Raw genomic sequence first — 21,946 nt, 5'->3', positions numbered from 1 at the left:
AACATTTTTGAAAAATCTGAGTCATCAAAATCAATTCTTCCGTGGGCTAATCGAATTTGTAATTTAGCTTTGACTGCTCCTGTTACTACTGCATCTGACAAAAGAATGTTTAGTAAATTAAAATTAATAACAAATTACCTAAGATCGAAAATGACTGATCAAAGATTAAATGCACTGATGATGTTGAGTTGTGAAAAAAACATAACAGATAGTTTGGATATCGATGATCTTGTACACAAATAGGCAATGCAGGGCTCAATTATAATTCATAATAGTTTTTAAAATTTTAAATACTGTAACTCATTTTATAACCATTTTGTAATAAAAAATAAGTGATGAATTATAATTATTACCTATTTCATATGTTTGCTGACGTTATTTTAATCTGATATAAATTTAAAATAAGTTAGGTATTTCTAAGTTTCCACTTAAAATTTAATTAAAAATTTCAAACTAAGAATTGAAACATAAGGTAATAACAAAATTATAAAATTACAGAATGTAACTAAAAATAACTTAATAGGTCACAAAAATTTTGAATTTCAAATTCTAGTCGGCAATTTTGAAGATTACACCCCCCATGATTTTTTTTTTGAGATCGTCCCTGGAGATGTGTATATTATTATATTAAACACGGTGTAATAGACCGACACGTAATGTACGGTGAGCATGCGGGTTGATAACCTGCTTTGACGGGCAAGGGACGCGTCTGGCGGACCGGTTGCTTGTGTCCTTCGAAGAAATGACAGTTCAATGATCCCCCGCTATGACGCCGGTACTCGACAATGTGTCTCAGTAGGTTTATTTGTATGTGTATGTGTATATTCACGTGTCTGGGAGTCGTGTAAAATTATGTTGTTTAAGAGTCTCCACATAAGATCGTCCAACTACTGTGTTATACCTATCTGCCTAATGATGTTTGAATTATCTACGCTTATTATACAAATATTCAAGCACTTACCTTGCGCGTAGATTGCTGCAGGTGGTTCTCCCGAGTAGTTAGTGATTCTTCGGGGTCGTGTTCGACAGTCGATATCACGATGACAATATATGTATCTTGGATTATATAGTCTGTAGAATTTCGTATACCTTACACTCTTTTATAATTGTGACTATTACCATGTGCTCTCAAGATTCCTACATTCGTAGCAAATGTACATAAAGTCAAATCGCCAACCAAATGTAATTTACGTTAATGAGCATTCTGTTGCGGTGAACACTTGTGATTCTGATAGTTTGTGGCTACCAAAAACCACCCACGACCAAAGGGGAACACTTTGGCCGTGACCTATGAGCCGCACCGCGTGGTGGCCCGAGGGCCACGTCGGTGGAACTCATAGGCTTTGTACACGCAACGGCAATTGAATGCCGGGGATTTATGTGGGGGAAAAAAATATAATAAAATAAGAATAAGAGTTTGGCTATTAAAACAATATAATAAGTTAGTATAACATGAGATTAATATTTTGCATTATTGTAAGATAATAACATATGCATCATAATCATGTAATAAATTTGGCACATAGCAAATATAAAATAATATAATAGGTCTGGCACATGGCAAATATAAAATAATATAATAAATTAACGTTTTTCGATTAAGTAACATTTACGGCACGTTTTGGAGGCGACACACCATATCAATCATGGTGTGTCCTCGCAGGGTTACCGGGAAAAAGTGCTTGGCTCACACAAGCCGGAAAACCATTTTGTGGTAGAACATACAAAGGGGACACGCGTCTTGCGACGCCTCCTCTGGCACACAGGTTATACAAACACGAGTTTTGCATAACCTGTGGCTTACGTGCTTGTGTGGGGGGACAGGGGAAAGAAAATAACATATTACGACTCCGACGTTGGACTGCATGGTTGACGTTGACTGGATCAGCTTTTGGCCGCCGCCCGGGCCCTCGTGGTTTACTTTAGCCCATCATAACGATCAGTCGTTGGTGTCGATGAATGAGGATGGCAATTACTATGTAGCCGTCGAAATTGGTTGATGACTGCAACCACTGGCTGGAACACGTTGACGGTGTCGCGTGGTTGTGGGTGACAGCGTGTATATTGTTGACCAGGCGGTTCGAGAGCCGTTGACAGCGAAAGATGGAGACGACCAGAGCCGTTGAAGGCAAAACATTGAGTGCAAAGACGACGATCAGGCTTAGCCCGCAACGGAGCTTTTCGGTGTTGTTGAGTGTTGGGGTAGGTCAGTGTCGTGTAATAGAGGGAATTGATACAATAATCACGCTTTTTGACAGTTTGCTCCGCTGGTGTCGTGCGGCGGGACCCGACGTAGGCGCCGACGGCATCGGCGGCCGTGAGCAACGACGTGCAGGTACCGGTCACTGCGGGTTGTGGTGGTCGGGGGACAGCTGTTACATAATACTGCGGTTATTCCTGCATTGGCGCGCGATAACCATAACAATATAATAATAATATACGCTCGTGAATGATAATATGGGTACAGGTATGTTTGTTGTATTTGATAATAATAAATCAAAAAATGCTGTGATGTTACAAGGTATAAGGTTTTGTTACTTTTTGATTTTGAAGTTTAAGGAGTGATATGTGATTTTGTGTTATTTGTTTGGATTTTTAAACTTAAACATATTTTTACGTACTGATCTACTCTGCCTCAGGGATTATAGGCGTTGGGTGGGGGCCTTGAAGTAGATGTGATTCCTGTTGTTGAGCTGAAAGTGGCTGGTGTTGTTGTGGTTGAGATAGTGGGTGTTTGTTATTGTGGTTGGAATTATTGTATTTTGCGTAGATATTATGCTTGGTGTTTTTGTAGTTGAATTTGTTGTTTGGTTGGTTCAGTATTTTGTTGTATTGATAGGAAAGATGAAATATATATTTATGTTTTCTGTTTTGTGTATGAGTTTCTGATACAGTTTGCATCTTGTACTCTTGTCAATGCCTTATATTATTTGAATATTGATAAAAAAATTTTTTGTGTAATGCTTTGACAGACTCAAAATATTCGAATATATTTGTGTAACATATTATGGTAGTTACATTATTATAATTATTTTTTATTGTGAACGTGATGAATGTCATTGTATTGTTTAAAGTGTTATTTTGATTGTACGTTGGCGGGTTTATTTTTGTATTATTAGATATCTTAAACATAATATTCTTTATTGTTTCCCATTGTGGTAATTCATTGTTGATTAAATTTGTTTTATATGTGACTATATTTTCGTAGTTTTTCATTGAGACCAAATTTTTAAAATTATGTGAATTGTCAAAGGTGTTTGAATATGTGTTGGGTATATTATATAGGTATTTCTCTTGGGATTCATGTGGTGTTAGTTCTAATTAGTAAGGAAAATATATATTGTTAAATCATTGCGTTTGTTTAAATGACTTTATCTTATATTGGATATCATTGGAAATTATATGTCCTGTTGAATAGTTGTAGGTATGTGGTATTAAATATAATATCTTTATTGGCTTTAATTGTAATGCCTGATTTTTTTTGTATTTTTCATTCTGTTTTGCTGGTGGCTTTTTATGTATTATTCTCTTTTTAATGATATTATTTAGACTAATTATTTTTCTTGTATAATCTGTATTAGCTTTATTAGATGCCAAAAATTGGTTTTCCAAAATTATCGCGTTGCTTAGATTTTTTGCTACGCATGTGGGTGTTTGGAATATTGTATTTTCGATTAGTGGGCTTATTGAAGCCGTGCCTGAGAGTTTACGTGGTGTTTTATCTTGAACCTATAGTTTATATATTATATGTGGTGGGCTGATAAAGTTTGGATTTATTAGGTGATCTGGACGAATGCATTTTATATATGTTCCAGAATCTATGGACATTTTTGTGTTTTCATTCTTTAGGCTTGTTTTTATATATGACTCACTTCTATTTTTGTCTATTATTATATGTTCTGTGTCATTTTTAATGTTATTATTAGTTGGTATTTGTTGGTAATATTTTGTATTCAGTGTTTTTTGGGACCAAAGGATAATGTCTGTACCCTGTAGGTTCATTTAACCTGTTTGTTGGTTTTGTTTGGTTTGTTTTTAAATCATTGTTTTTTAGGTAACAATCGTTGGCAGTATGGTATTTTTTATTTCGTAAGTTCCACATTAAAATTTTCTTGCATTCTCTGTTGTATTTTGGTTGAATTTGTAACAATGTTTGAATTGATGTGAATATTCAATTTTCTGATTTTTGGGTACTTTATTATAGTTTTTCTGTTTATTAACGTCATAATTTGGTTGATAATAATTCTTGTGATAATTATTATGGCTTACGGTTTGTTGGTTTTCTTCAAAATTTGTATTTATTTGGCTTTTGTTAAATTCATTTTGTTTTAAGTAATTATGTGCTAAACGTTTTGTATATTGGTCGTTATTTCTATATTGATTAATGTTTGAATTATTTACGTAATTATTATTGTAAATTTGTTTGGAACATAAATCGTTTAACATCGATTTTAAGTCAGACATTTTAGATGATAATTTTTCTAATTGTTTTGTATTATCGTCATTTATTGCATTTATACGTTCTATTTCGTTGGGAGATTGTGTTATTTTTTTATTTATCATAAATTCTATAGATTCATATTTTTTAATGTTTCTTTTTAAATCTGTTAAATTATTGTTGTCTAAAACTCCTATATATTTGGTGATTTCTGGTCTTAAACCTTTCATTATTGTACAAACTATGTCTGATTGTGACATCATAGGGTCAATTTTATTGCATAAGTATTGCACATCATTAATATAAGATGGTATTGATTCATTGGGTAGCTGTTTTCTATTTTGTAGTATAGTTTTAAGCATGTATTTTTCCGCTATGGGCTCAAATTCTAATCGAAGTGCATTTCTAAATTTTTCCATGTGGTAGTCGGATTGTATTCTCAAAATTGTCTAAAAATGTTGCTGCTCTTCCATGTAAGTAAATACCAAGAAATAATACTTTTTGATCGGAAGAATAGCCATTAATACGATTTGCCTTGTTGTATTCTTCGATAAATAAATTTACGCTTTCATTGATAGTTCCCGAAAATTTGGTAGGCTTATAAAAGGGTATTCTTGTTGACATATTGTTTTTTTTTTATAATAAGGATTTTTATTTAGAAATATCTCTACACTATGATATTGTTTAATTAATTCATAATTATTTTTTTTATATTTTAATTTTTAATAATATTTAGGATTATTTTACAGGATTTATGTTTTATATATCAATATTTTGTTATGATTTCAATAATCAATGTTAAGAAAAGCAGAATTTACTGATTTATTCATGTATTAATTATTTTAGAAATTGTTTAAAGTTGTAATTATTTTAGTGTACCTGTAGTGACAACGATACCTGTTCGTTGGGTGCTAATTTTCGTAATTGTCTAAGAAAGTTGATGCCATGTTTTGTAGATATATGGCTAGAAATTATTTTTTCTGTTCTGGAGTAAGACTATTATTAATGCTACTGCCTTTATTATATTTTTGAATAAATGAATCTATGTTTTCATGAATAGCACCTGAAAATTTGATTGGTTTGTGAAATAGTATTCTATTGAACGTCATATTGGTTTGCTTTTGATTTTTTATAGAATTAAGTCATACATATATTTCATTAAAAAATAAGAAACAGGTGTATTCCAAAATTTGTATTAATTGCATTCATAGAGTTCTTATTATATTTTTTATGATCAGAGTTGTTTTTCGTTCATTAATAGTATTCATTTGCGATCTGCGTGTTTGGGTTTTTTTTTTTTTTATAAATTGTAATTAAAGATATTTAAATTGTATAGATTAATATTGTCGTAGTGATAGCGATGCCTAATTGTTGGGCGCCATTTTGTAGTAGGAAAAAATAAAAGATCGAAAGTGGAATGTTGAGATAATCCAATATACATATACGCACAACCTTACTCCCTTGAACAGTAGTGTGAGAGTGTCGTGAAGTTGACTGGCGTGGACCTTGTGCATGGGTCTTCTTCTGAAAGGTACTGGCTGGCGAATCGATTATGTAGGGTCCTTATATAATGTGGCTTCGGTGTAATCCCTTCTTCTGATATGCATTGATTAATACGTGATGTTTTTTTCTTATTTTAGGCGGTGCGACAAAGGTGTCACTGGTAATTTATTGTATTGTTTTGACCGAACGTCTTGATTGGAAAATTATGGAAGGGGTCTCATAGAGTATAATATATATGTGTATATTAAATGCGTAAAAATGCATTTATGGTTTTATAATATATGGTGTCATCTGGCGCCGCTGATAATTGATTATGTTGTTTTTCTTAAATATCTGAACCGAGAGGTGTTGAATATTGTTTATGTGTTGCACGTGTCGCGTGTGTATGTAAGGAGTGCGTATATATATATATTTATGCGTAAATCGTATGTATATGTGTATTGAATAGCCCAACATTCTATATGGACCGTCACCACTAGTTGTCTTGTGTTTTATTTTAAGTTTAAATATTATATATTACACGTTCAATCCTAGAATTAGCATAAATTTATTTGAGATCCTCATCAACAAACTAACATTGATCGGCTTAATTGTATTCAAAATAAGTTTTTAAGTTGTGCAGAATACCGTTGTAGTACTAAACCAATGTTAAATTCCTTAACTAACAGTCGTCGTTTTAATAAAATGGCTCAATTGATTCCCCTGATATTCTATCGCTACTTCCAATCGCTAATCCATCATTTAATTCTAGGCAATGCATAATATTTAAAAAAAAATTCCATAGAACTAATTATGGTTACGAATCCCCTCTAGATCGCACTTTTTACATTATAAATAATATGCATAAGGTTGATATATTTTTGATCCATTGTCTTATTTTAACAATTATATTTAAATCCTACATTTTTTCTATCTTATTATTTAGATATGTTTTACTTATTACTTATTACTTATTAATTTATTACATGTACAGTTTTAACTATTGAATTTCTAGTTTTATTATACATTAGGTACTCATGAAAAAAAAAAAAATGTAAAATATTAAATTAAATTGAAAAATTACAAAATATATTACATTACAGTATTAAATATTATATAAAGTGTTTATTAACAAATATTAGTAAACAATTAATAAGTTATAAGTAATAAAATAATAAATTACCGTATATAATTATTTAGTTTACATGTTACATATAATGTACTGTGTCATTATCAATAACCCTTAAAATAAAATAATTAAAATGGTTATTACCATTAAATGATTGTAGTTCTTAAAAGGCCAACTGCTGGTAGTCTGTATGCAAAAACAGCAGGCCGTTTGGAAAATTAATAAGTACTTCGTAAACGGGCTACCCCATTGCAAAGAGCTTAGTCTTTTTGCAAAAAAAACCAACTTTCCATACGGTCTACAACATATAATAATAATATAGATGGACACATACTTATACATATACAAAAGAGATATAATAATTTAAATATTTCTTAATTTACTCTTATAAATTCTTATATTACGATTTCCTTCTTCTAACTGAAATGGGTTTACAACACTCTAATACTGTAAAACCATAATATTTTGTCGCAGATGGTTAGCTATAACATATTTCGAGCCATTGGGCGCACGAAGAGCTTTTCCCTGTTGGGACGAGCCTGGGTATAAAGCGACCTTCAAGATAAGGTTGAGTCATAAAAAAGGATTGACTTCGATGAGTAATATGAAATTTATGAATCAAATAAACTGGTAAGTCTAATTTATACAGGATAATAAAGTGAAAGAATAAACCGTTCATCGTAAAAGTAAAATTATAATATTTTATTGAATAATTTTGTAAGATATTATAATATAGAAATTTGTGATTCAATGTTATAGCCCTTCGAATTCAGATTATGTTGTCGACGAATTCGAAGAATCTCCACCGATGTCTACTTATTTAGTAGTATACATGGTGTCAGATCTCGTATACATTGAAGCAAATAGTGAAAATGACCAAGTGAAGTACGGTATTATATGTAGGAAGGAATTAGCCAATCAAACAGAATTTGCCATTAACTTTGGACCGAAGGTCTTGAAATACCATGAGGATTATTTCGATGAAAAATTTCCGCTGAAAAAACAAGACATGGCGAGCATACCCGATTTTTCTACTGGGAGTATGGAAAATTGGGGTCTCGTCATATTGAAGTGCGTCGTATTTTACAGTTATTAATATTGTATGATATTATATTATTATCTATAATATAATTATTATTCATTATACTAAAATGTATGGTGTCTGTAAATCGAACTTCTAATTTAGGATACATCTCCACGAATATAGTTTATATTTCTATTTGAATGTAGCCAAAAGGATTCTTAAATAAATATTTTCAGCATATGGTTAATATGTACATAGTATATTGGGACTATAAAATATTAATACTGCAGCTCACATGGGTTGTTTTGTACCAAGTACTTAGAACGACTGCCAACGAGCACCACGCGTATTTCTATATTAAATATTTAGTGTAAATTTAGGACTATTCATGGTGAAACACATAATATTGTGATTTGGTAAATATCTTATATATTATAATTGTGTGTCGTAAAACCACCGCTGACGGTTGACATACGATTAAGAATTAAGATAAAAAAAGAATATTTCGAACGCATGACCTCGAGTTTCAAATTAGGTTTCTTTACTGCATAAAGCAGTGGCTTTTTTGGTGGTGAGGCAAGTGAGGCGGTGCCTCACTTAAAAATGTAGGAAGAGGAATATGTTTTTTTATGCAAATTAGACATTGGTATTACATTTTTGTTTCTTTCATTTATATAATATATTAATGGTCAGAATTTTGTTATAGTAAAATGTCAAAAAATAATATAACATTTTAATACAAACATTATTCCGTAGTTAATAGTTATTAATATAATAATAATATAATATTATGGTATCAGTTTATACGGGAGTACAGTTCGACTGGTCTCGTAATCATCCGCCCGTACCGGTAAGAGCAATCGCTGTCGGTGCCTCTCACGTCTAGGTGTATAATATTACTAAATAATACGAACCCGCACGCACACGCACCGTACGCAAAGCACACGCAGTCCATAGGCGACGATTGAGGCGACATGTAAACATTGGCTCGGCCGAAGAAAATATTAATGTACAATATAATTATTGAATTATCATCAGTGTTGGTGACACTGCGTAAAAATCAGCAAAACGACTTACAATTACAATCACAGATATAATATATTAGTCCGTGATTACAATACTGCAGTTATCTTCTTTTCGTATTTTGTATTTTAAAAATGTAAATATTTATTCCGTGTAAAAACATGTAAATTTGTAAATATGAATAGTGTAAATTAGAAATAAAAATATATACGGTATCAAGGAATGTACGGAAAGAACCCCTACGTGGTACATTCTAGGCAACAGTGGGCAGTAGCGATTTATATTTTATAGTAACTACCTACTGGCTAATCTTTTCTACAAGTCAAAATTTTGTATCTATAATTAGTTTGTGTTTTTATTTTTTAATTTTACATACATAAATGACAAATGTATGTAAACTTTTAGTCGCCTCAGTCAAAATTGAATCCTAAAACTGCCACTGGCCTGGCATAAAGGATATATTTTTCTGTGTATGCGCAGTAAACAATTTTTTTTGAATCGTAACAACTAATTTTAGATTCTGAGTGGAGCGATGAATGTATTGATTTTACAATGATGTGTGTTGTTTATTTTAGATTCTGAGTGGAACGATAAATGTATTGATATACTCAATATTGTTTTATATTGATTATTTTTTATCTAATTTGACAATAGCTGGGTTTGTCTAGAAATTTGTCTATAGTTTTAATTCTAACACCTGTAGTCGCGCACGTTTTAGGTCTTATTTTTAACACTTGCATTTCAGTTGAAACTAGTTTATGGCTGGGAGATGAATATATTGATTATACAATGATGTGTGTTTTATTATTTTTGTTTTATTTTTTTTGTTTTATTTTTTTTTTTTTTTTTTTGTGTCTGTGTACACAATAAATAGTCGAAATAATGCTCTGAGTTTCAACTTCAAATGGAAAAGTGAATCCAATAGTTTTCAAAATCGTCGGAAAAAAACAAAAAAAAATTAAGGAAAAGCGGGATTTTTACGACAAAATCGATTTTGGTTTTCTGTTGAACTCTAAAATAAATTACCATAGATTAGACATATTCACTGAATGTTTATATTAGCATTTGCTAGACACCATTACATTTTTATAGGATTTTGACCTCTTTTGAGTTGTGTACAGACGTTATCAGATTCCAATTTTTTTGGGTTTTTTTCCATACATGTCAATAAAATTGTATTCTTTAAGTAAAAAGCTTGAACATTTAATACAAGGATTCTCAGACATTGTTACAATTATAGTTAAAAAATATTAAAAAACATAGGCACTATTTATTTTTGTAAGAATTTCAATTTCGATTTATGACAACATATTTTAGCAAATTTAACAAAGGGTTCCACTCGTAAGTAGGTTATCCTGTAACCAAAAAATCTCAAAAATATAAAAACACGGTTTATTTTTTTTGTAGTTTTTATGTTCAAATTTTGAAAAAATTATATATTAAATAACAAAGATTTTAGTTATTTTGTTGTAATTTTTTTTAATATTATATTTCAACTTAGTGACTACTTTATCAATAATAACTATTATCAATATAAATATAAACAACAATATCCACACTGACAAACTAGCTTCACTCAGAATCGTAAGGAATTAGGTGACTTTTTTAGAACCAGCAACCCATTGTATTTTTTAATTTAATAAAAAATACCAAAACACTACAATTATCATTTGTAAATATTGTAGGTAATAGGTAGTAGGTACAAAATATGTATATATTATATACATTTTTTGAGACGTAACTGCAATAGGTTTATTGACTTTAAAGTATATTTTAAAGAAATAATACATAATAAAGGTGAGCAAGTGTACAGTATAGGTTACAAGTGGATCACTATAATGGATGGTGTTAAATTTGAATTCAATGATATAATATAATTGTATAAGAAAAACGATTCTGAGCGAAGACGGTTCAGTCAGCCTATTATATTACACTATATATTATCATATATTTCTCATTTAAATAAATTTATTAGGTACATTCCATTTTATGTTTATACAAGGACCAAATATTAATATGTAAATAACTAATAGGAAAATAGTTTTGAGCACAAGGGTTATTTTGTGATTTACAACGAATTTGTAACTTATTACAGTTGTAATAATGTTATTTTATAGGTGTCGTGTAAACAATTAATGTAATTTGATTGTATAACAGTCCATTTAGGTAATTATATTATATTTTGAGTTGGATTTTTTAAACACATAATTACATAGGTAATGGTTTTTTTTTTTCGTAACTTGTGTTTAAATTTACAATTACCTGCGTACAGAGTAGAATTAAATACAATTAACTTAATAGAGACCTTCCTATGAAGAGATTCGTTACAATTATAAAAGTGTGAAATATTTGTTATTTTGTATTAGCGTAGATAAGTATTTTCAACACAATTTAGATTGATAACAATTGAATTTACAAATAATTCTAATAGTAAGTAACTACACTGTAGGTATGTAGGGCTATATTAACTTTCGTTTAATGTTATTATTCGTTAGATATAACATTTATATCTGACAAATATAATATATCTAATATAATAAACAATATCCACACTGACAAAATAGCTCCACTTAGAGTCATTTTTCGTATTCAATTGTATAAAATCATTGAAATAAAATTAAATACCGTCCATTATACGGCGATCCACTTGTAACCTACTGCACAAGGGAGCAACATTCACTTAACCATCTCTTTTTAACTAAAACATTTAATCTTGATGTTAATAATATTCTAGTTTTAATAAGTCAAAATCAGTTTTGATGAACTGGGGTTGTAAAGTATTGACCAGTTAAAACTGGATATTACAGATTTCGAGTTTTTACTGTAACATATAATATCGATTAGTACCGTGGTACCAATACCCCGCCGTAAAATCATATTAAATAATTATTATTTAGAGACGGCAATTTGTTATTCGATCCGGACGTGACCATAACTAATGACGTATATGATATAGCCAAAAATACAGCTCACGAACTGGCTCATCAATGGTTTGGTGATCTTGTTACCATGAAATGGTGGACCGGCCTTTGGTTGAATGAAGGATTTGCCGTGTATGCAGGACTCCGCGGAGTGGATTTCGTAAGTTTCATAACCGTCAGACGGTTATTAATATCTAATTTAGTATGGAAAAACGTAATCATATTATTGTTTTATTTTTTTTTGATACTTTATAGTTGTTCCCAGACTCAAAATTTTTCCAAGTCAAAAACGTTGAAAACTTTTTACTCGTTTTGGACTTCGATTCGGATCAAGCGGCAGACCCGTTGTCGGTAGCCATAGAAAAGCCCGATGACATAGCACCAATTTCGGCGGACCCGATAACGTTCGCAAAGGGACCAATTTTGTTGCATATGATGAACACGCTCCTTGGCGAGAATACGTTCAAACAAGGCATCAGAAACTACATACACAAATACAAATTTTCCAACGCCGAACAGGATGACTTGTGGTGCTTATTGACGGAGGAAGCACACCGACAAGGAACTTTGGACAAAAATCTAACCGTGAAACAAATAATGGACCCTTGGATTTTTCAACCCGGTTATCCCGTATTGAATGTCGTCCGGGATTATTCTGCGGGCACGGTTACATTGACCCAGGTAAACTCACGGACAAAAATAATTGGATTTCTTATTATGTTATGTTGATGAGATTTATTGTTTTTCAAAAAATATTTTCTTATAATACTATACGTACCTAATGTTGCAGGAAAGGTATCTATCGATCAAATCAAACGGTACGGACAATAAAACCTGTTGGTGGATACCAATCACTATGACAACTTCTGGGGACTTAAACCAGACAAATGCGACATTCTGGTTGAATTGTGAAAACAACAGCCTCACCATACCATTGGCCAATGACAACGAGTGGGTCATCTATAACATGCAGATGACTGGTAGGTCTTATATTATGTAACGGTTAGGATTTATACCTGTTCCTATTACAAAAACTATCGTAAAAGATAACACATATTTAAAGGTAATCATGTCAATTTTTATTTCACGTATAGATTTTATATAATATAATTTATTAATTTAGAATACAAACAGAATATTGTAACATATAATTCATTACGAAGACTTATACGGAAGCCTCGTCTTATATAATATAAACTCGCGAATGACAATACAATGTTTCCCATTCACATTTAATATTGCTTAAAGTACTCACAGTATCGCAGGCTACTTATTAATAATATTATGTTTGATAATGATTGCCGTAGTAGAAATAGTGTTGATAATACGGCAATTGTTAGTAGGTCTCTAGTGGTATGGTATCGCAGATAGCGAGAATTATAGTGCGCGACAGCTGCAGTTACAATGCGGGACGATACGTAACGACAATACACATCGGCGATTACGGCTCGTGGCGACAATTATAATGCGTAACGATAGTACAAACAACGACAACTGATTCGTAGTGGTAATTCGTCTTTTCCCTACACACGATCAAAGATAAATATCGGCGATCGACAATAACGGCGGCGGCGGTTACTCTAGCTCGCGACGTTATGAGTGTGATGATAATAATGGCGGTGTATAATATTTTAACCTTCCCCTTTTTACGGGTGGCCGTAAATATTATACACGGCGAGGTAATGCGGCGATCGGACTGCCCTATAGCCTTCCCGACCAGTGATGGGCACTGGGTAAATACCCGATGGGTAAGAAATTTATTTCGGGTAAATACCTGGGTAAATACCCATGATATAAATACCTATCCAAAATCGGGTATTTATTTTTTTTTTATCGCACCGGCGGCCGTCACACTGCTGAAGGTGGTGTGCGTGTGCGTGTTTGGCGACTACCGTGTGCTATAAATATTTTACTTAATTTTTTCAAAATCAATGCTAAATCCTTTATTTTCTATACCTGAAGAAATTAAAATTGTAGCTGATATTAAAAAAAGAAAACTATTTATATTAGGTACAGTTCATTTAGCTGCTGAATTACTAGATCTGAAAACTCAAGGCTGTAAACTAAATAGTAATGAAAGAATTGATGCTTTAGAATTCATTTATGAATTAGGAATTTTAATGGGAGTAAATATTATGGAAGACCTGTCAAATTATCAATCGAAAAATGAGAAATTTTCAAAAACATTTTTTTGGGAAAGTTCACTTTTATCTGAACCCTTAAAATGGTGGCAGTTTCTTAATCATATATCACCACTATCTAAAGTTACTGTCAGAATTTCGTCTGCTCCTTGTACTTCAGCTGCTACGGAGAAAACGTTTAGTAAATTTTCTAGGATACACAATAAAAAGATAAATAAATTAACTACTGAAAGAGCTGGAAAATTAACTTATCTGTCTTACAACTGAAAACTAAAAAATGAAACATGTAGTATTTCTAAAAAAAATGAAGAAAGCTCTAAAAATTCTTCAGTAGTTATAGAAGAAGTACAAAGTTCATCTAATTATATTGCCCCAATGAATACGGAACAGTCTTCAAGCTCTCGAAATGATTCAGATAGTGATCAAACTGTAATTTATGATGATACTAGTAGCGATGAAGAATTAATATCTTCTTCCGATCAAGATGATCAGAGTTTTTTACTTTTTACTTAAAGAATTTTATTGATTTTGTTATGTTTTATTCTTTTATACCATGATGATGTATATTATAAAAATTATAATTTGTTTTTATTTTGTATCAAATAATTAAAGCTCTAACACTACATAAGTTTTTAGCCTGATTTTATCTTAATATTTAATTACAAATTACAAGTAACATTGTTTTAGGTACATTATATTGGTAAATGATTTTACAATTTATTTAACATTGAAATAAAATAGAATAAACGCAATTAAAAATAAATACCCAAAATACCGGGTATTTATTTTAAATACCGGGTAAATACCCTTGTTATTTACCCTAAATTTATTTATCGGGTATTTACCCATCACTATTCCCGGCGATCGGGTGGCCGAGAATAGTTTATACGGTGGCGGCAGCGGCGGCGATTCGGTATAACGACGTGGACACTAGCTGCTGTCAGTCCAGGCCAAATGCATTTGTGAGCAGTGTTGAGCAGCATCTAGGTAAATGTATCTAGATAAAACTACAGCATCTTTATCTCATCTAGATAAATAAAATATCAGGTATCTGGTTGTCATCTAAGATAAACTGTGTACTTATCTACATAAATATATCTAGATAAATAAATAATTTTTAGTTTCAATTGATTTGTTGGTAGATTGGTACTTTTCATTTTTAATTTTATCTTATCATTGATCAAACAAAATATTATTACACTATTCCTGAAAATAAACGTGAATATATTTATTTTTTCATAGCGGTAATTGTATTGATATAGCCATACATGTATAGTATCTCAGCTCATTATCATTGACACGAATGTGTTTGTTCTTTATTATTTATTAGGTATTACGTTTCTCGTGTAATGTTGATTACTAGAAATGGTTTCAATGAAATAATATCGTTCTTGTCTATTTATATAAAGTTAATAATTTTGTTATTACGTAAAAGTGTAAAACCCTCGTCCTGCAGCGCAAATTATTTCGTGAACTCGTAATGGAAATATTCTATTATGAGGCATGACTGCAATTTTATACTCTATTTAGTTATAGTATATTAAATTATAGTTATTATATTCATTATATGTTTTTATAGTTTTATTCAGAGTGTCTTACGATACACGAAACTGGATGGGTATCATTTGTACGCTGAACGATCCAACCAAATACGAAACTATACCCACGTTAAACCGAGTACAGCTTATCTTGGATTCGCTTGGCTTTTCAAAAGCTGGTGACATGGACTACGAAATCACGTTCCAACTTTTGAAATATCTAAGAAACGAAAAAGAGTACTCACCGTGGTTTGCTGCTCTCACCGAATGGAGAAAGATTGACTATTTACTGATGAGGACTCCGAAACATGCAGTGTTCCAAGTTAGTTTAAAAGGCATTTCTTATTTTATTATTAACTACAAACGTCTAGGATTTCTAACGATGAGCTATTCATTTGTCCACGAATAACACAGTTATAACTTATAGTAAACGTACAATAAAAAGACATTTAAAGACATACAGGGTGTCCCGTGAGGATTTACCCATTGCGATATCTCCTGAAATAAAGAAGATATCTCAATTCTGGTTTTTTAATAAGACTCACAGGGATAAGAACTACAAACATTTGATGTTTTAACTTATTTTAATGTTTTGGTAAAAAAGTTAAAAAATATGTACCTATTTTTATTAAATTTTTAAAAAAAAAATTGAAGATAGCCATTTTGTAGAGTTAATTTTTTTGAAAATAATGACGTTTCAACATTTTAATTTCATTAATCTTCTGATTTTTAATATTTTTTTCTACTTTTGAAAAAACTGTGAATTATTTAATACCGTAGAGGTAGGACTAACGTATTCATTATGACTTGCTTTTCGCAGTCCAATGTAGATAAGAAATAGAGGCCGTTTGTTTATATTTCTGTATTGATACACCTTGGGTATGATTGTATATTTTTATCTATAAAAGTCATAGAGATAATCAGATGATCAATATAGGTATACTTTTTTGGCCTCAATTTATTCATATAGGTAATAAATTGTATTCATCACCGGTAAGACGTTATGTTCTATCCATGTTTTTACTATCTATGTTGTGGTTAAAATGTGGTGGCCATATTTCTAGTTAGCAATCAATGGTGACTGGTGACCATATTACAAAAGTTTTTAAAAATTACAATGTTATATGTATCTAAAAACCACGGACATTTATCCAGCCCCTCCCCCCCCCCCCCCCCCAATATCGAAAATGTCCATCAAAACGTTACAAAGGGTTTGTAAGTCGTTTGTAAAGAAAACATAAAAAAGTTATGCCCATTTCAGGGTGGGGGGGGGGGACTGGAGAAATGGCTAAAACCCATGCAATTTGGAAAATCCAAACTTTTTTTAGTTCAGTCGTTTGTAAGTCATTTGTAAAGGTTTGTAAAAACATAAGTTTTCCTCCACCCTGAATTGGCCATAACATTTTGTAATGCTTTGTAACGTTTTGATGAAAATTTTCGAAATTGGGAGGGAGAGGAAGCTGGAGAAATGTCCGTCTAAAAACCATGACATTATTAATTAAATTACAATTTTTAATAATTATGTTTTTATTTTCTTCAATATAGTAATTACTAATTACTAATTAGTAACAGAATATTATAATATATTATTTTTTACATTTCATACCACAAAACTTCATACGCTCACTTTAAAAGAATATTAAAGAATATAATATATTTAGAAATAATTGTACAGTCTGTATTATTAAATAATAATAATAATAATTTTTTTAAGAGAAAACATTCTAATTACAAATATTACAATATTGTAGAAGAATGTTGAGTTCTTTTTTAATTTGCACCTACATATTATCTCAATGTAAGTGAGAAACTTACTTTTGGCCATTTACTAATTTTAATTCAGTAACATTCTGTTATAATTAGCCCTATTTGTATTTCATTATACATATTATTATAACCTAAGTTTTTTCACCAATGCTACTAGTCAGTGGCTGTGACGAATTACTTTATTTGAGGCACGTGCCTTAGTTTAAAGGATGGTGGGTGTCCTGGAGACTAGAGGCATTTCACATATTATTAATTATAATAATTTATTAAGTGTGTACTAAGACCAAGCCAATCTTTCTTAGTTACCATTAATGTAAATACGTAATTACATAAATAAGTATTTATAACTTATTACTTATATAAATAATTATGCCTCATAAGTTAATAAAGTTTGCCACGGCATTGCTGCTGGTTGACAAATAAAAAAAATTCAACACCTGATAATATAAGTCTACAATTTGTTGACTAAATGTTAAAAACAAATAAAAGTATTATTATAATATTAAGTAACCGTTTGCAACTAGCAGAGTATTCATGTATAATACAATAAACTCCTAAATGTGTCAAACATTTTAATCATCATGGTAAGAAAAATAATGTCACATATGTCATGTAAAAAATTTAAAAATATATAATATGTAAGTGTAATATCTATTTTTAGAAGAATCATTTATTTTGTATGTTATTTAATTAAGTCTGACAATATGTAAATCTTAAAAGGGATTTCAATTATACTTTGTACTCATTTTCTAATACAAGATCTGCAATAATTATAAAATTGTATGCATCACTTATAATACTTATTATAAAATACAGATTTTTATTTTATAATACAATCAATGGGTCATAAAATAATTAGCCATGGGCTGTGTGTTTGATATGCCTTTCTTACACTAAAATATATAAAGGGTCTTCAACTTAAAATCAAAGTGAAAGATCACAATGAACATTAACTCATAATTTAATTTTTCTCCAATTTTATATGGTGATTACTAATTATCTTTAATCTTAAACTGTGTATGTTTAGTAGCATTTCTACATCTGAACAATATATCATATCAAAACCTAATTGATCCAAAACAAAAATTAGATTGACTAATACTCAAAAACTAATTTTGTCAACTATAAAAAAAACCTCAATAATAGCTATTATAATATGAAAATGTTTTAATTTAATAATGAATAATGGACAATATAGTTTTTAATTTTTTTTCTGAAATTCTCATTAAGGTTGAAGACCCTAGTTCTAGGGCCTAGTCTTAAAACATAGATGACAAGTGTGACATTAATATTCCAACAATTTCAAATCATTAACTAGATTATTAAATGGATCATTTTTTATTAAAACCTTGTAACTAAGTGTACATACTTATATGTTATGAGATAGTCAGAGAAATACAATGCGCTTACCCACTCCCCAGGATTTTGTATCTACACATATTCAAGCCATAAAAAAATTATAGGATACCCTTATTTTTCTGTTAAGATTATTGAATAGGTAGGTATTCATAAAATTCCTATATTATTAGAGATCTTTTTTTTTTTCCGGTTTGATCGAGAGCCGGAGAAGGAACTGTTGCTCACATTGCGTCTCCTCCGGCCCCCAATATTATTATTAGAAATTTACCTATAAAAATCTTTAATACTCAAAACATAAAATTCCTAATTTACTAAATAACTAAATCTAAAACATTAATATTAGTCAGGTAAGTACCTGGCTTATTACAACCAAAAATGTATTTTTATATGCTATAATTTACCATTCACATTTTATTGATAAAATCAAACATTTGATTTATGTTTTTTCATATTTGAGATGAACTAGATACTACTATTAGTCTTCTGATGGTTTTATGTACGCATAAATTTGCATACCTACTGTTGCGCCACGGCAAATCTTACAATTTGTGCAGTTGTTTGCCGTGACTCGCGTAGGTGGTGAGCAAAAGTGACCAAATAACAATGTGTATGATTTTACCTTTTTTGTTATATTATAATATATGACAAGTTTAATTACGGTGGACGTCTCTACAAATACAATAATAATATGAAAAATGTGCCACTGGGACACTCCACTATACAACTAATAATAACGATAATACAAAGTGTGTCACCAGGGCCATGTACAGTAATAAATAATAATAACAATATAATAGCATAAATTAATACAATTATAAATACAATAATAAGAGAAACAACGATACCGTCAGTGAACAGCAGCTATCGGTAGTTGGGGGCACCGTTGATCAACATAACTTGAGAAGTACGCCAAAGTCGAACGACCACGTGACGTGACGGCACTCACTACTCCGCCAAAACGGCCGCGCAGAATGTCTGCCCACTAACAGAACGAATGAATGGACTCGGCGTTTTGGGTCTTAACATCGGCGAAAACTGAATATATAAACCACCGCGTATAACCGTCCGTCCAGCCGACACTCAAAAAAAAACGGCTCGACTAAATCGTCAGACAGAATTGGAAAATATGCACGATGCGTCGTGCACGATGCAAAAAAAGACCAACAACAAAAATCGACGTAGCCCGCACGCCAGTACGCCACCGGCAAATCGCGGGCTACATCCGCGGTCGGCGGGAATGGCACCGGGTGGCTAGACTGTTACCACTCGGAGTTGTCAACATTACGGTGGAAGCCGGCCAGCGCCAAAACAGTATTGGTGTTTGAACACCTACTCTGGATATACTCTGGGTAACTACTGATTATTAGTACTATTACAGATTATTACTATTAAATGGTAAGGTACCAAGCAATAGTGATATGCTTATTGATTATAGAACTTCTTAGCTTAAATTATCCTCCAAATACAATAAGAATATAATATAATAATTGGGTTGAGTATAAATTAATTTAAAACAAATAATACTCACATTGTAACAAAAATGTTATTTTGCCATTAAATTGAAATCCTCATTATATTTTATTTTACAAATTTTGTAGTTAAATAATTTTAAGTTTTGAGGAATTGAAAATGTTATTTGATGCTTTATTTTTTGATTTTCTTTAGGCATCAAACTACGGACCAAATGTTTATAAAGAATGATATCATAATAAAATATAGTTAAATAGGTAATAAAATAATTATAACTTACCAAATAATGATAAGTAGGTAGGTATACATAATTGTTCAAACATATTTCCAAAAATATCTTTAAAGAAATTGTGTTAAATGGGAAATGTTTCCCCAGCCCCCCACGGGGAAATTGAATTTTCCGGTGTTCCCGATGTCGAACAAATTCCAAAACAGGTCAAACAAATTCAAACAAATAACGTACAACGTACTAGGTAAATATTGGCAAAAGAAAAATCACGAAAATGTATATGTGGGGGGGGGGGCTGGGGTAACGTACGTTGTTAAATCTGATAAGCCCGTGAAAGTATTACTCATACATTAAATCATGACAAATTATATAGGTAGGTATCATCAGAGTTGTACTAGTTTTGCGCAGTAGATACGCATCTTCTTCACCTCCGCCTATATCGTAGTTCCCCACTTCTCATTGGTTGATTTGGTTTTATGTTATTGATATAAGTACATATATGATTGACAGCCAATAAGAAGTGGAGAACTACGATTTGGCGACGTAAAGAGCGGAGGATGCGTATCAAAATGCTGTGATGATACCTTTATAATTTGTTATGCATTAAATACAATACAATTTTTTATGTAATAGGTACTGCAAAATTAGTTTGACCCATAAAATAACATTACAACTTTATTAAATAATATAATAGGTACTTTTATGAGTAGAGAATAATTCAAATTCACATCTCATGTTGATCTTTGTTACTTTGTAACTTTTTCATAAGTACCTATTAAGATATTGAGCAATTACATATTGTTAAACAATGTAACCATACCTTAAAAATACATTTATAATTTATAATACAACTAAAAATTAGGAATAATTATTTAATTATTAAAATTGTTGAAATATACAATTAATGTTAGTATTCAAACCATGTAAACACATATGCGTGTACAATGTCGTTTTCTAATAGATACTTATGCAGTTACGATATAGCTGTGCAACACTTTTACTATGGCTTTCTATATTGTATACGAATACGGGATGACCTCAACTAATCATATATACAGGGTGTTCCAAATTTCATGTGACAGCATATTTCACCATTATATATTTAAATTAGGGAAAAATGACCTATGTGAAAACCTTTTTGAATCATATAATCAAAATTAATTTGATATTAAATATTTTTAGATTCTGAACAAAGTGATGAATGTATTGATTTTACAATGATGTGTGTTTTTTTTTTTTTTTTTTTTTTTTTTTTTTGTGTCTGACGACAACTTTTGGAGCAGTAAAAATGCTTCGATTTTCAAAAGTTGTACCTTTTCTGAAAGGAAAGTGAATCTAGTTGGTACTTTGGGGGGTCAAAAGTGAAAATTTCCCAATACTTTTCAAAAGCGGCAGAAAAACCTTAAAAAAATAACGGAAAAACGC

At 30.9% G+C, this 21,946-nt stretch overlaps 1 protein-coding gene across 4 annotated transcripts in view; it reads left to right on the top strand.

The window, feature by feature from the left end:
- The window catches only part of LOC100159743 (aminopeptidase N), a 34,098-nt gene that overhangs the window by 5,645 nt on the left and 6,507 nt on the right, over positions 1-21,946 (top strand). For 3 of the 4 annotated variants that reach the window (XM_003240452.4, XM_008185366.3, XM_029489114.1), the window contains exons 4-9: positions 7,524-7,679; positions 7,809-8,120; positions 11,994-12,177; positions 12,273-12,698; positions 12,808-12,997; positions 15,738-16,018. In XM_003240452.4, coding sequence (XP_003240500.1) covers positions 7,524-7,679; positions 7,809-8,120; positions 11,994-12,177; positions 12,273-12,698; positions 12,808-12,997; positions 15,738-16,018 — 1,549 coding nt within the window. The remainder of the gene's footprint in view (positions 1-7,523; positions 7,680-7,808; positions 8,121-11,993; positions 12,178-12,272; positions 12,699-12,807; positions 12,998-15,737; positions 16,019-21,946) is intronic. The other variant, XM_016804979.2, reaches the window with a different exon arrangement.

The sequence above is a fragment of the Acyrthosiphon pisum genome, chromosome A2 (genome assembly GCF_005508785.2).
Source record: "Acyrthosiphon pisum isolate AL4f chromosome A2, pea_aphid_22Mar2018_4r6ur, whole genome shotgun sequence".
Lineage (NCBI taxonomy): Eukaryota > Metazoa > Arthropoda > Insecta > Hemiptera > Aphididae > Acyrthosiphon > Acyrthosiphon pisum.
This window is presented reverse-complemented; position numbering and strand designations above follow the sequence as displayed.